General features: G+C 40.2%; 5 protein-coding genes across 7 annotated transcripts in view; all 5 read right to left on the bottom strand.

Moving 5' to 3' along the window:
• The window catches only part of LOC127515768 (histone H3), an 81,707-nt gene that overhangs the window by 59,796 nt on the left and 7,269 nt on the right, over window positions 1-14,642 (bottom strand). The gene's annotated exons all lie outside the window — the stretch shown is intronic.
• On the bottom strand, window positions 1,909-2,363 carry LOC127515783 (histone H2B-like). Its single transcript, XM_051899838.1, has one exon. It carries the CDS (start codon window positions 2,327-2,329, stop codon window positions 1,955-1,957), a length of 375 nt encoding a protein of 124 aa, XP_051755798.1. The 5' UTR covers window positions 2,330-2,363; the 3' UTR covers window positions 1,909-1,954.
• LOC127515775 (histone H3) lies at window positions 3,540-4,552 on the bottom strand. Its single transcript, XM_051899829.1, has one exon. It carries the CDS (start codon window positions 4,110-4,112, stop codon window positions 3,702-3,704), a length of 411 nt encoding a protein of 136 aa, XP_051755789.1. The 5' UTR covers window positions 4,113-4,552; the 3' UTR covers window positions 3,540-3,701.
• LOC127515778 (histone H2A) lies at window positions 8,086-8,564 on the bottom strand. The gene has a single exon (XM_051899833.1). It carries the CDS (start codon window positions 8,517-8,519, stop codon window positions 8,133-8,135), a length of 387 nt encoding a protein of 128 aa, XP_051755793.1. The 5' UTR covers window positions 8,520-8,564; the 3' UTR covers window positions 8,086-8,132.
• Window positions 9,088-9,842, bottom strand: LOC127515796 (histone H1-like). Its single transcript, XM_051899850.1, has one exon. It carries the CDS (start codon window positions 9,826-9,828, stop codon window positions 9,208-9,210), a length of 621 nt encoding a protein of 206 aa, XP_051755810.1. The 5' UTR covers window positions 9,829-9,842; the 3' UTR covers window positions 9,088-9,207.

Raw genomic sequence — 14,642 nt, 5'->3', positions numbered from 1 at the left:
TTGGTCCTTGTCAAACTCGCTCAAATCCTTACGCTTGCCCATTTTTCCTGCTTCTAACACATCAACTTTGAGGACAAAATGTTCACTTGCTGTCTAATATATCCACCCACTAACAGGAGCCGTGATGAAGAGATGATCAGTGTTATTCTGGTGTTTGCTTGTTTTCTCCATTGTCTGAGCAGATTGCTGTCACCTGCTGCTGATTAGTGTCAAGATATAAACGGTCCACAATCAACCAAGAAGCGATTCATCTTGCTTGACGGTTTCCTTCATGTCTACATTCCCAGACCCATTTGTGCGTTACTCTAACCATGTCATGAAAATACGTGTTAAGGGTTTTGTAAGGAGTGGGGCATCCCTTGTTTCCTTCATGCTGTGTTCAGGTCATTTTGACCTGGAGAGGATTTTCCCGTACCCGAAAATGTTAGTTAATGTTCTTACATTGGGCTAAAATTTACTGACTTTACTCACACAGAGTCTAACAACTTCCCAAATTTTTATGAAACATTTAATAATTTGTTTGTGGCTTTTTTTTCTCCACATTGTAACACTTGTGGTGTTTCTGGTCGAAAATGACTGGCCTACAAAAAACCTTTTTGTCAACTTATTTTCTTTCAATTAGAACAGGTTTTGTATTTATTTTTGAAACTGATTGATCGTAGGCCTCATTAATCTGAGCTTATATTGGTCAGAAATGACCGCCCGTTGAAAATGAATGGGGGAGTCAAAAATCAGAGAAACAATTAGTGTTCAGGAGCGTGTTCATCATGTTCATGTTCACATATGTACATGTGAGCTTGCAAAAATAAAGACTTCGGACTTCCGCATGTGTGGATACATGCAGACTCGTGCATCCGCGCACATACACACACGTTCATGTACACAAACAAACTATTTTGAGTATTACAGGCTTTCTTTTACACAGAGATGAACTTAATCCTCAAATCGGTGAGGCTCAGATCAGAGGCCTACGATCAATCAGTTCCAAAAATAAATACAAAACCTGTCCTAATTGAAAGACAACAAGTTGACAAAAAGATTGAATCCATTATTTATTGATAAGGTAGCATAACAAAATATTTATAAGCAATTTTTGCAGGCCTGTCATATCTGACCAGGTACACCACAAGTGTTAAACACTTTCTCTTGTTTTGTGGATTTTTATTTTACTATATAAGTTAATTTCTTCTAAAATTAGTTGGCAGATTATTTTGTTATTTTTGGGCTCCCATTTCCTGAGGTAAATTGTATTATATTTTCACTAATTACACTTTATTATTTGCTACTCTTTTTGTCAGTAAAATAAAAGATCTCTTTATGGCTATCATGTTTCGAACAACAAAAAAGGTGTCATGTTGTGACTAAACGGGCACATCAACACCTCCCTTCATTTTTATTGTTAGTTTCTATTTTTCCCCCTAGAGTAGACCAAGAATTTAGGAATGCAACTATATATAACTAGTAAATTCAGTCCCTTAAGGATGATTCTGTCTCTGTACCTGATGTATTTACTGGAGTTAGAGTTACTAGTGTCGGAGAATTACTTTATCTTCATCAGCCTCAGTCTAATTGACTGCTGACAGTCCAGAAAACAAGTTATACTTGATTCTGGCCTCAAATAGGAGAAAGTGGGGTGACAAAGACTGTCATCGAAGGAAAAGTTTCTAGATGTATTTTCATAGATCTTTTCAGAACTTACAATTAGCAGCAATTTTGAATAAACTCACAAGCACGTGATTGAAACTGAGAATAGGATTAGTCTACTAGTCACATCTTGGCTGATTAAAGTATTAAACTTTCAATATGCAAAACACTTATAAACAAACTGAGATACAGTAAAGCAGAAGTGACAACTTCTTACCACTTAAATAATTTCAAACATCAGAATCTCTTTTATCGGAGTAGATGGGTGGCTCTTAAAAGAGCCTTTGGGTCTGTGAGAGTCTCGGGGACTCTACTTGGAGCTGGTGTACTTGGTGACGGCCTTGGTGCCCTCAGACACGGCGTGTTTGGCCAGCTCACCGGGCAGCAGCAGACGCACGGCGGTCTGGATCTCTCTCGACGTGATGGTGGAGCGCTTGTTGTAGTGAGCGAGACGAGACGCCTCACCGGCGATGCGCTCGAAGATGTCGTTGACGAAAGAGTTCATGATGCCCATCGCCTTGGAGGAGATGCCGGTGTCAGGATGAACCTGCTTCAGCACTTTGTACACGTAGATGGCGTAGCTCTCCTTCCTGGACTTTCTACGCTTCTTTCCTCCCTTACCGGCGGTCTTCGTGACGGCCTTCTTGGAGCCCTTCTTAGGCGCGGACTTGGCTGGTTCAGGCATGATGCTGAATGATCGCAAAACTGACGAATCAATGTGAACTCAAGAGCGAAACAGAGCCTTTTATTCACTACCTTATGCTAATTTTCAAAGAGAGACGGGAATAATCTGATTGCCTGTTTTCATAGGCCACACCCATAAACTCGTATTTCATTGGACAACTCAAAGCATCGCGAGAGGAACGAGGGCCAATCACAGGCGGTTAAATGATAGCCCCGCCTTCCGCCAACAGTTTGAGTGACACCCCACATTACTCTGTTTCCTTTGTTCATTTCCCGCTCTTTTTATTCATAATAGTTTGAGAAAATATGAGGTTCCAGAAAAATATTGTGCAAAATCATGTAATTTTAAAACCCCTTATAGACACATTGAGGGACTTTGGGAGGAAAGAGACCAGTAAGACACTGTTTCTTCATTGTTAAATAAACGCCCATTTTTGTGTGAAATAAAATTTTCTTTTCTGTTTTCTGCATTTCCATTTTTAACTATGATCCTTTCTGATCTAATCGTCTTTTTTGTGAAACGCCTTATTTTACGACTGTTAAATTACTGAACATTGTGTAATAAAGATCTCCGTGCGCCGTTTAAACTATTATATTTTGTCTATCATGTCGATTAAAGATAATGAGAAGATGCTGCTGGCAGTCTCTCGACGCATTATTGTAAAACTATATGAGTTCATTAATAAAGTTAATTCTCTAACCAGAAAATAACTCTGCAATTGGTATTGCTTAAACAAGACTCTGTGTCTGTGTGTGTGTGTGTGTGTGTGTGTGTGTGTGTGTGTGTGTGTCTCTTAAAAGAGCCGTTGGGTTTGTGTAGTTTCTCCTGATTTCATGTTTAACCTCCGAAGCCGTACAAGGGTCGTTGCTTACAGGACCTGACAGAAACCAGCGCCACATCACAAATTGCAACACTGCCCTAAACTTTAGTGCTAAAATGCAGAATTACGTTTGATACTTACACTTTACTGCCTGCATACATTTTAAATTAATATATTATCCCTGAAAACATTAAGAAAATATTTTCAAAATAATGTGCAGCATATGCTATCCAGTATGTTTACTGTACTAAAAATCTAGATATGAAATAACTTCAGCATTATCACTCATGTTCTCACTCAAAGTATTCACCTATACAGCATTATTTTATATTATACAGTAAAGTCATCTCCAATTTCATTCTTGAAATGACGAGCTTAAATGGAGAAAAAAAAAAAAACCTCAAATGTTTTATAACCTGTATATATTGGTCTCTGACACTTTGGTTTGACACAAGCATCAAAACTTCTATAATACTGCTGGAAATGATCTCATTCAGATCAGTTTTGGTGGCTCTTAAAAGAGCCGTTGGGGTGTGATGCGCTGATGCGGGTTTAAGCGCGCTCTCCGCGGATGCGGCGGGCCAGCTGAATGTCCTTGGGCATGATGGTGACTCTCTTGGCGTGGATGGCGCACAGGTTGGTGTCCTCGAACAGACCGACCAAATAAGCCTCGCTGGCCTCCTGCAGGGCCATGACAGCGGAGCTCTGGAAGCGCAGATCCGTCTTGAAGTCCTGAGCGATTTCTCGCACCAGCCGCTGGAAAGGCAGTTTGCGGATCAGCAGCTCGGTGGACTTCTGATAACGGCGGATCTCTCGGAGAGCCACGGTCCCGGGCCTGTAACGATGGGGCTTCTTGACGCCGCCGGTGGCTGGCGCGCTCTTCCGCGCTGCTTTAGTAGCGAGCTGCTTCCTCGGGGCTTTACCACCGGTGGATTTACGAGCGGTCTGCTTGGTTCTTGCCATTGCTGAACTTCTCTTCTCTCTGTCCTGCTTGTGCTGGAAATGCGGCTTTATGTCACACTCCTGCTTTTAAAGCATTGCGCGGCCATGAGCTCTGGTGACGCGAGGGGGTGTAGAGGCCTGTGATTGGCTAGTGTGTGACGTGTGCTTATGACCGCTAGCCAATGACTGCGCGTTTCCTCTTTTCAAACAAGCGGAGGGTTTCCCGCTCAAGACGCTTTGTTCAAACAGTGTAACACACCCATAGACTTTACACTCACACTGCTGTGTTTATTTGTTCTGAAATACTCGCCTTAATTCCCAGTGATTGTGCAGATCTCGGATCAGAACAAAATCACATTACAGTCTGTTTAAAGCACTGCAGTCAGACACACACTAGAGTTTCACACCTTAGAGTGACATTGATAAAGTTCTGTTACTCCAGACATCCCCTGAAGACGATGTGTATGTACAGTGGGGCAAAAAAGTATTTAGTCAGCCACCAATTGTGCAAGTTCTCCCACTTAAAAAGATGAGAGAGGCCTGTAATTTTCACCATAGGTACATTTCAACTATGAGAGACAAAATGAGAAAAAACAAAAATCCCGAAAATCACATTGTCTGATTTTTAAAGAATTTATTTGCAAATTATGGTGGAAAATAAGTATTTGGTCAATAACAAAAGTTCATCTCAATACTTTGTTATATACCCTTTGTTGGCAATGACAGAGGTCAAACATTTTCTGTAAGTCTCCACAAGGTTTACACACACTGTTGCTGGTAATTTGGCCCATTCCTCCATGCAGATCTCCTCTAGAGCAGTGATGTTTTGGAAACTTCCCTTTGCAGAAAAACAGCCCCAAAGCATGATGTTTCCACCCCCATGCTTCACAGTAGGTATAGTGTTCTTTGGATGCAACTCAGCATTCTTTCTCCTCCAAACACGACAAGTTGAGTTTTTACCAAAAAGTTCTATTTTGGTTTCATCTGACCATATGACATTCTCCCAATCCTCTTCTGGATCATCCAAATGCTCTCTAGCAAACTTCAGACGGGCCCGGACATGTACTGGCTTAAGCAGGGGGACACGTCTGGCACTGCAGGATTTGAGTCCCTGGTGGCGTAGTGTGTTACTGATGGTAGCCTTTGTTACTTTGGTCCCAGCTCTCTGCAGGTCATTCACTAGGTCCCCCCGTGTGGTTCTAGGATTTTTGCTCACTGTTCTTGTGATAATTTTGACCCCACGGGGTGAGATCTTGCGTGGAGCCCCAGATCAAGGGAGATTATCAGTGGTCTTGTATGTCTTCCATTTTCTAATAATTGCTCCCACAGTTGATTTCTTCACACCAAGCTGCTTACCTATTGCAGATTCAGTCTTCCCAGCCTGGTGCAGGTCTACAATTTTGTTTCTGGTGTCCTTTGACAGCTCTTTGGTCTTAGCCATAGTGGAGTTTGGAGTCTGACTGTTTGAGGTTGTGGACAGGTGTCTTTTATACTGATAATGAGTTCAAACAGGTGCCATTAATACAGGTAACGAGTGGAGGACAGAGGAGCCTCTTAAAGAAGTTACAGGTCTGTGAGAGCCAGAAATCTTGCTTTTTTGTAGGTGACCAAATACTTATTTTACAGAGGAATTTACCAATTAATTCATTAAAAATCCTACAATGTAATTTCCTGGATTCTTTCCCCCATTCTGTCTCTCATAGTTGAAATGTACCTATGATGAAAATTACAGAAATTACAGGATGAAAATACTTTTTTGCCCCACTGTATGGATGTATATACACTACCGCTTAAAAGTTTGGGATCGGTAAGATTTTTACATAAATGAAAATTTTTAAAAGAAGTTTTGTCTGCTCACCAAGGCTGTATTTATTTAATTAAAAAATACAGTAAAAAACAGTAATATTGTGAAATATTATTACAATTTAAAATAACTGTTTTCTATGTGAATATATAGTAAAGTGTAATTTATTCCTGTGATCAAAGCTGAATTTTCAGCATCATTACTCCAGTCTTCAGTGTCACATGATCCTTCAGAAATCATTCTAATATGCTGATTTGCTGCTCAAGAAACATTTATGATTATTATCAATGTTGAAAACAGTTGTGTACTTTTTTTTATGATTCCTTGAATATAGAAAGTTCAAAAGAACAGCACTTATCTGAAATACAAAGCTTTTGTAACATTATACACTACCATTCAAACGTTTGAGGTCAGTAAGAACTTTACTTTTTATTTTTTTGAAAATAAATTAAAGAAATTATTACTTTTATTCAGCAAGGATGCATTAAATCGATCAAAAGTCACAGTAAAGACATTTATAATGTTACAAAAGATTAAATAAACAATGTTCTTTTGAACTTTCTATTTATCAAAGAATCCTGAAAAAAAAAATTGTACACAAATGTTTATTGATCATCAAATCATCATATCTGAATGATTTCTGAAGGATCATGTGACACTGAAGACTGGAGTAATGATGCTGAAAATTCAGCTTTGATCACAGGAATAAATTACACGTTACTATATATTCACATACAGTGTTGGGTGTAACGCGTTACTGTAATTAAATTACTTATCCACTGAAAAAGTAAAGTAAGGGATTACTCTTCATTTTTAGGTAATTTAATTACAGTTACTTATAATGTACTTGCGTTACATACTGTAAATTAGTTCAACGGTTCGGTTTAAATCAATATTGAATTTAAAATCTAAATTTGTCATCTAAAGGTAAAAGTGAACGCTGCCTCTTTAAAATCGTTAGCTGTAGTGCAGTTGCGCGTGAGCTTACAGCTTCGCACCAGTTGGCTGCGCAGTCACTCACAGTTGCTGTATTGCAGAATGGAAATATTCCAATTACTTCACTTTTTTGACACAGGTAAGCAAGAACATTACGGTAAAATGTAAGCTGTGTCCTAGAGAGAAAAAACTGCGCGCTCTCTGAGAGACGGTCTTCAGTCAGCGCGCTCTCGACCACACATAGCCGCCTCTCGCGAGTGTCAAATTTTTGCGGTTTATTACACATAAACGTTCAAATACACACACAGTTATGTCAAAATGCCCGTCTTGGCATATATTCACGTTGGTTATGTGAGTGTGAACAGCATGTGTAACAGCATATTGTATTCGTAACAGCAGCCTTTAAAACATGCTACTGTCTACTATTGACTGTATTATAAATGATAATCAAACAACAAAAGAAAAGCTTTAATAAGGATTAATCTATTAATTTATACAGTTATGACTATGCAGTTATTTTATATTTGATTATTCAATTTCTGTGGTGTTTTTACTTACTACTATTAGACCTACCTGGGAAAAAAAAATATAGCATTGTTTTATTTGTATTTTTATATATTTTTACCGTGGTATCGACTTTGGTATCGAGTATTGTGCACTTTTGGTGGTATCGGTACTGACTACTAGATTTTTGGTATAGTAACATCCCTATTTGTTACTAAAAAAAAAATATATATATATATAAAAGTATATGTTTTAATAAAGTTAAAATGTTTTAAAAAGCTATAAAAGGCTAAACTATTCCATGTTTGACTAAATTATTAAAAGAGTTTTCTTTATTGTCTATTCGGTCAAGGTTTATAGGGATTTTAAGAAGTAATTAGAAATAAGTTACTTGAGTAATTAAATTACTTTTCAGACAAAGTAATTAGAAAAGTATTTTAAATACAACATTGAAGTAATTAATTACTTTTTTGAAGTAACTTAACCAAAACTGTCCACATAGAAAACAGTTGTTTTACATTGGAATAGTATTTCACTGTTTTACTGCATTTAATTAAATTCAGACACGTTAGACGATCATCATGTGTTTAATAAACACGCACATCTTGTGTGTGCTACGATTGTTTTTAATTGTCAATGCAGAACCACATTTTTGACTGGGTTGATGGTTTTTTTTTTTTTTTATTAACTTTTCGTCTGCGTTTAGTGTTATTAAATATTAAGGAAAGCACTTTTTATCAGATAAAATGGGTGGCTCTTAAAAGAGCCTTTGGGTTTAGTCATAGACTGGAGCTCGTTTATTTGGATTTGGCGGGCTTCTCGGTCTTCTTGGGCAGCAGCACGGCCTGGATGTTGGGCAGCACGCCGCCCTGAGCGATGGTCACTCCGCCCAGAAGTTTGTTCAGCTCCTCGTCATTGCGCACCGCCAGCTGCAGGTGACGGGGAATGATGCGGGTCTTCTTGTTGTCCCGAGCGGCGTTTCCAGCCAACTCCAGGATCTCAGCGGTAAGATACTCGAGCACAGCCGCCAGATAGACAGGAGCACCGGCACCGACGCGCTCTGCGTAGTTGCCTTTGCGGAGAAGCCTGTGAACACGACCGACGGGGAACTGCAGTCCTGCCCTGGAGGAGCGAGTCTTGGCTTTCGCTCTTGCTTTGCCGCCGGTTTTGCCTCTGCCGCTCATTTTTTGAGTTTCGTTTTTATAACTACAACCTTTAGAAGGAAAATCAAGAATGAGAAATATTCCTCCACACACTGTCTTTATAGGAGAGTGCCAGTCGCCCATTGGTTTAGAGTCTGTTAAGCTTTCAACCAATCACTGAACTTCCCTCCAAAGCCCAACCCCCTTTCTGGCGAGAATAATTATGCACAAGTTTTTGTGAAACTATTGAAGTATTTGAAAATTCAAATAAGTACAAAATGGATGTTATGCTGTTCCTGAAAAAGTGCTACACTTTCACACACTACAGAATTATGTTCATATTGTAATATTGGAGTTTAATCACTGTTCATATTGTTGTCTGTGGGATTGTTTGTATTGTCACAGTTCTCCAGCAGTGTTGTGTGTTTATATTCTGCAGTTATACAACAACCTATTTGGACTGTGATCACTGTATGAACCCTCATTAGTTTCATGGCCATTTTTGATTAATTTTTATATGTATACAAATTGTTTACTAAACATAAATATTCAAAACTCAATTATTTTAGCTATTTTATATTATTCAGATTGCATGAGTTTTAGTGCTCAAAGGTCTCATCTTCACTTCTTCCTTTGAAATTAAAGAGAAATCATTAACATACACAGTTTTGCTCTTTACTCAGAGTTAGTGGGTGGCTCTTAAAAGAGCCGTTGAGGAACAAACAGATTTTTACTTCTTTTTGGGAGCTGCCTTTTTAGGCTTGGCGGCTTTAGGCTTTGCCGCCTTAGGTTTAGCCGCCTTGGCCTTTTTGGGGCTCTTGGCTGCTTTCTTAGCGGCTGCTGGCTTCTTTGCCTTCTTGGGGCTCTTCGTCGCCTTCTTAGCGGCTGTGGCGGCGGGTTTCTTGGCCTTCTTGGGCGATTTCTTAGCGGCGGGCTTCTTTGCCGCGGCGCTCTTGGGCTTCTTGGCAGCAGCGGGTTTCTTGGCCGCGGGCTTCTTCGCTTTAGGAGCCGCTTTCTTGGCCGGCTTCTTCTTGGTCTCGGCTTGCTGCTTGTTGAGCTTGAATGAGCCCGAGGCGCCGGTCCCTTTGACCTGCACCAGGGTGCCTTTAGTCACCAGGCCCTTGATGGCGATCTTGACGCGGGAGTTGTTCTTCTCCACGTCGTAGCCGCTGGCCGCGAGAGCTTTCTTCAGGGCGGCGAGGGACACGCCGCTCCTCTCCTTGGAGGCGCTCACAGCTTTGACGATGAGCTCACCGACGCCTGGACCTGCTTTCTTGGCTTTCGCAGCTGACTTCTTCTTGGGCGCTTTGGCCGGGGCGGCAGCAGCCGGGGCTGGGGCGGTTTCTGCCATCTCTCTCTGATCGGATCAAGTGTTTCAAACGCTGTCTGCTTTCAGCAATGAATAGCGCTCGAGCGGCGCTGCGCTCTTAAACAACACATGAGAACCTCGTAGACTCAACCTGCCCGCTCCGTGTCTGTGCGCGTCCACGAGCCGCTCACGCTTGTGTTTTCTTCTCTTACATTTGGAGCAAAACTGGAGCGGGAAAATAGTTTGTCACAGTCAAAACAAGGTGAACAGCAAGCAGAGGTTCTGAGCTTTCATTAGAGACTAAAATACGGCAAGAGGAAATGTTTGTTTTGCCTCCGTCAGATCAAATCCGAGGCGAGCATCAGCCACGGGGAAAAGCCGCGTGTAAATTTGATGGATATTTGAAGTGTAAAAGTTGATCAAAGCCTGAACGCGTCCTCTGTGTGTTCAGAAAACAGTCTGAAAGAGACTTGAATGAAATCAGCATCAGTGAGGGGCGAGAGGAGGCTTTCATACAGCTGTTGTTTTGGGCGCTTGAAGCACATGATCTGGAGTCTGTCTGTGACTCTCATGACCCTCATCTTCACCTGCACATCATCTGTCCTTATAATAATAATCATCATAATAAATATAGACATCTGATCACACGAGTATTAATGTTTTAACTTAAGTACATTTTCATAAGCTGGTGTACATCATGTAAAAATGTGAGTTTGTCATAATTTGTTTCTCCTGATTCGTCATTCATCTCAGTTTTCATCAGAATGAGGATTGTGTTAAAGCTCATCTGAATCAATTGCTCGTTTACATCAAGGCATATCAACTGACTTAAAATACATCTTTTTCTCTCTATATCTTCTTTCCCTCCTTGTTCCAGCTTGTACTTTTCTGGATAATGTTTGTATTGTCATCATTTCTCATGTCATTGCCTCTTTAAGACTGTATTCCTTCATGAGTCTCTTTGGATAAAATCATCTGCTAAATGAACAAATGTAAATAATAAAGCACAGGCCACTTAATATAATCGTGTCATATTTTAAAAACTAAATCATAAAACAGTCATATTTTTTACAGAATATGTTTGATATATTTACACTGATGTTGGGGTTTTGCTCAGACTATATAGTTCATCTCTAACCCTAAACAAACACCAGATCAATAATGAAGGTGTTCAGAATTACACCGGCAGGTTAAACTGGGATCTGTACTGAAGTCTGAACGACACGAGCTGAAGAGCTGATAATAACTACAATCATGTTCAAACATTTGGAGTTTAAACACTATATTAGTGAGGACATAAAACCAAACATACAGCATCTCTCTAACCCTGAACCAAAACTGAGACACTTCTGGCCTAAAACAACAGACTTTGTACATTGATGTCCTTAAATGGATATAATTTTATTCATAAACTAACAGTATCAGAGTTTACTCGGCTGGTTGGATTTTGATGACATCAATGACACGAGGTTTTAAAGATCCAACAATTCATGTTTAATTATATATTTATATACATTATATATATATATATATATATATACAGGTGCTGGTCATATAATTAGAATATCATCAAAAAGTTGATTTATATCACTAATTCCATTCAAAAAGTGAAACTTGTATATTATATTCATTCATTACACACAGACTGATATATTTCAAATGTTTATTTCTTTTAATTTTGATGATTATAACTGACAACTAAAGAAAATCCCAAATTCAGTATCTCAGAAAATTAGAATATTGTGAAAAGGTTCAACTTTGAAGACACCTGGTGCCACACTCTAATCAGCTAATTAACTCAAAACACCTGCAAAGGCCTTTAAATGGTCTCTCAGTCTAGTTCTGTAGGCTACACAATCATGGGGAAGACTGCTGACTTGACAGTTGTCCAAAAGACGACCATTGACACCTTGCACAAGGAGGGCAAGACACAAAAGGTCATTGCAAAAGAGGCTGGCTGTTCACAGAGCTCTGTGTCCAAGCACATTAATAGAGAGGCGAAGGGAAGGAAAAGATGTGGTAGAAAAAAGTGTACAAGCAATAGGGATAACCGCACCCTGGAGAGGATTGTGAAACAAAACCCATTCAAAAATGTGGGGGAGATTCACAAAGAGTGGACTGCAGCTGGAGTCAGTGCTTCAAGAACCACTACGCACAGACGTATGCAAGACATGGGTTTCAGCTGTCGTGTCAAGCCACTCTTGAACAACAGACAGCGTCAGAAGCGTCTCGCCTGGGCTAAAGACAAAAAGGACTGGACTGCTGCTGAGTGGTCCAAAGTTATGTTCTCTGATGAAAGTAAATTTTGCATTTCCTTTGGAAATCAAGGTCCCAGAGTCTGGAGGAAGAGAGGAGAGGCACACAATCCACATTGCTTGAGGTCCAGTGTAAAGTTTCCACGGTCAGTGATGGTTTGGGGTGCCATGTCATCTGCTGGTGTTGGTCCACTGTGTTTTCTGAGGTCCAAGGTCAACGCAGCCGTATACCAGGAAGTTTTAGAGCACTTCATGCTTCCTGCTGCTGACCAACTTTATGGAGATGCAGATTTCATTTTCCAACAGGACTTGGCACCTGCACACAGTGCCAAAGCTACCAGTACCTGGTTTAAGGACCATGGTATCCCTGTTCTTAATTGGCCAGCAAACTCACCTGACCTTAACCCCATAGAAAATCTATGGGGTATTGTGAAGAGGAAGATGCGATATGCCAGACCCAACAATGCAGAAGAGCTGAAGGCCACTATCAGAGCAACCTGGGCTCTTATAACACCTGAGCAGTGCCACAGACTGATCGACTCCACGCCACGCCGCATTGCTGCAGTAATTCAGGCAAAAGGAGCCCCAACTAAGTAATGAGTGCTGTACATGCTCATACTTTTCATGTTCATACTTTTCAGTTGGCCAAGATTTCTAAAAATACTTTCTTTGTATTGGTCATTAGTAATATTCTAATTTTCTGAGATACTGAATTTGGGATTTTCCTTAGTTGTCAGTTATAATCATCAAAATTAAAAGAAATAAACATTTGAAATATATCAGTCTGTGTGTAATGAATGAATATAATATACAAGTTTCACTTTTTGAATGGAATTAGTGAAATAAATCAACTTTTTGATGATATTCTAATTATATGACCAGCACCTGTATATATACACACATACACACTATATTGCCAAAAGTTTTGGGACTCCTGCCTTTACGTGCTCATTAACTTTAATGACATCCCATTCTTAATCCGTAGGGTTTAATATGGAGTTGGCCCACCCTTTGCAGCTATTACAGGTTCAACTCTTCTGGGAAGGCTTTCCACAAGGTTTAGTGTGTTTATGGGAATTTTTGACCATTCTTCTAGAAGCACATTTGTGAGGTCAGGCAGTGATGTTGGACGAGAAGGCATGGATTGCACTTGGTGATGTAAGGCTTGGATGCAGCTGCTCGGCCATGGAAACCCATTCCTTGAAGCTCTCTACACACTGTTCTTGAGCTAATCTGAAGGCCACACGAAGTTTGGAGGTCTGTAGCTATTTACTCTGCAGAAAGTTGTTCTAAAACATTCTTCTTAAGACAACTTTGATGAACTATTTGATCCACTTCAAATGTTGACTACTGTATATATCAGCCATAGCATTATAACCACTGACAGGTGAAGTGAATAATAGTAATAAATAAATAATATATATGTATATATGTGTGTTCCCCAGGTAAGCGACGCACACACGTGATGTAGAAGAAAACGTGATTCATCAGACCAGGCCACCTTCTTCCATTGCTCCGTGGTCCAGTTCTGATGCTCACGTGTCCACTGTTGGCTCTTTCGGCGGTGGACAGGGGTCAGCATGGACACCCTGACTGGTCTGCAGTTATGCAGCTCCATACGCAACAAACTGATGCACTGTGTATTCTGACACCTTTCTATCAGAACCAGCATTAACTTCTTGAGCAATTTGAGCTACAGTAGCTCGTCTGTTGGATCGGACCACATGGGTCCGATCCAACAGACCTTCGCTCCCCACCTTGGCCGCCGTGACCCTGTCGCCGGTTCACCACTGTTCCTTCCTTGGAGCACTTTTGATAGATACTGACCACTGCAGACCGGGAACACCCCACAAGAGCTGCAGTTTTGGAGATGCTCTGACCCAGTCGTCTAGCCATCACAATTTGGTCCTTGTCAAACTCGCTCAAATCCTTACGCTTGCCCATTTTTCCTGCTTCTAACACATCAACTTTGAGGACAAAATGTTCACTTGCTGTCTAATATATCCACCCACTAACAGGAGCCGTGATGAAGAGATAATCAGTGTTATTCTGGTGTTTGCTTGTTTTCTCCATTGTCTGAGCAGATTGCTGTCACCTGCTGCTGATTAGTGTCAAGATATAAACGGTCCACAATCAACCAAGAAGCGATTCATCTTGCTTGACGGTTTCCTTCATGTCTACATTCCCAGATTCACTTGTTGTATAACTTGTGCATTACTCTAACAATGTCATGAAAATACGTGTTAAGGGTTTTGTAAGGAGTGGGGCATCCCTTGTTTCCTTCATGTTGTGTTCAGGTCATTTTGACCTGGAGAGGATTTTCCCGTACCCGAAAATGTTAGTTAATGTTCTTACATTGGGCTAAAATTTACTGACTTTACTCACAAAGAGTCTAACAAATTCCCAAATTTTGTTTTGATACTTTTTGTAATGTTTTGTGGGGTTTTTTCCACATTGTAACACTTGTGGTGTTCCCGGTCAAAAATGACCAGAATACAAAAAATTGCTTATTAATCTTTCATTATGCTACATTATCACCAAATACTGGATTCAATCTTTTTGTCAACTTATTTTCTTTAAATTAGAACAGGTTTTGTATTT

The sequence above is a fragment of the Ctenopharyngodon idella genome, chromosome 7 (genome assembly GCF_019924925.1).
Source record: "Ctenopharyngodon idella isolate HZGC_01 chromosome 7, HZGC01, whole genome shotgun sequence".
NCBI classification, from domain to species: Eukaryota; Metazoa; Chordata; class Actinopteri; order Cypriniformes; family Xenocyprididae; genus Ctenopharyngodon; species Ctenopharyngodon idella.
This window is presented reverse-complemented; position numbering and strand designations above follow the sequence as displayed.

Coding starts and splice junctions, on each gene's coding strand:
- LOC127515778 (XM_051899833.1), bottom strand. CDS start 8,519: ATGAGCGGCAGAGGCAAAACCGGCGGCAAAGCAAGAGCGAAAGCCAAG.
- LOC127515796 (XM_051899850.1), bottom strand. CDS start 9,828: ATGGCAGAAACCGCCCCAGCCCCGGCTGCTGCCGCCCCGGCCAAAGCG.
- LOC127515775 (XM_051899829.1), bottom strand. CDS start 4,112: ATGGCAAGAACCAAGCAGACCGCTCGTAAATCCACCGGTGGTAAAGCC.
- LOC127515783 (XM_051899838.1), bottom strand. CDS start 2,329: ATGCCTGAACCAGCCAAGTCCGCGCCTAAGAAGGGCTCCAAGAAGGCC.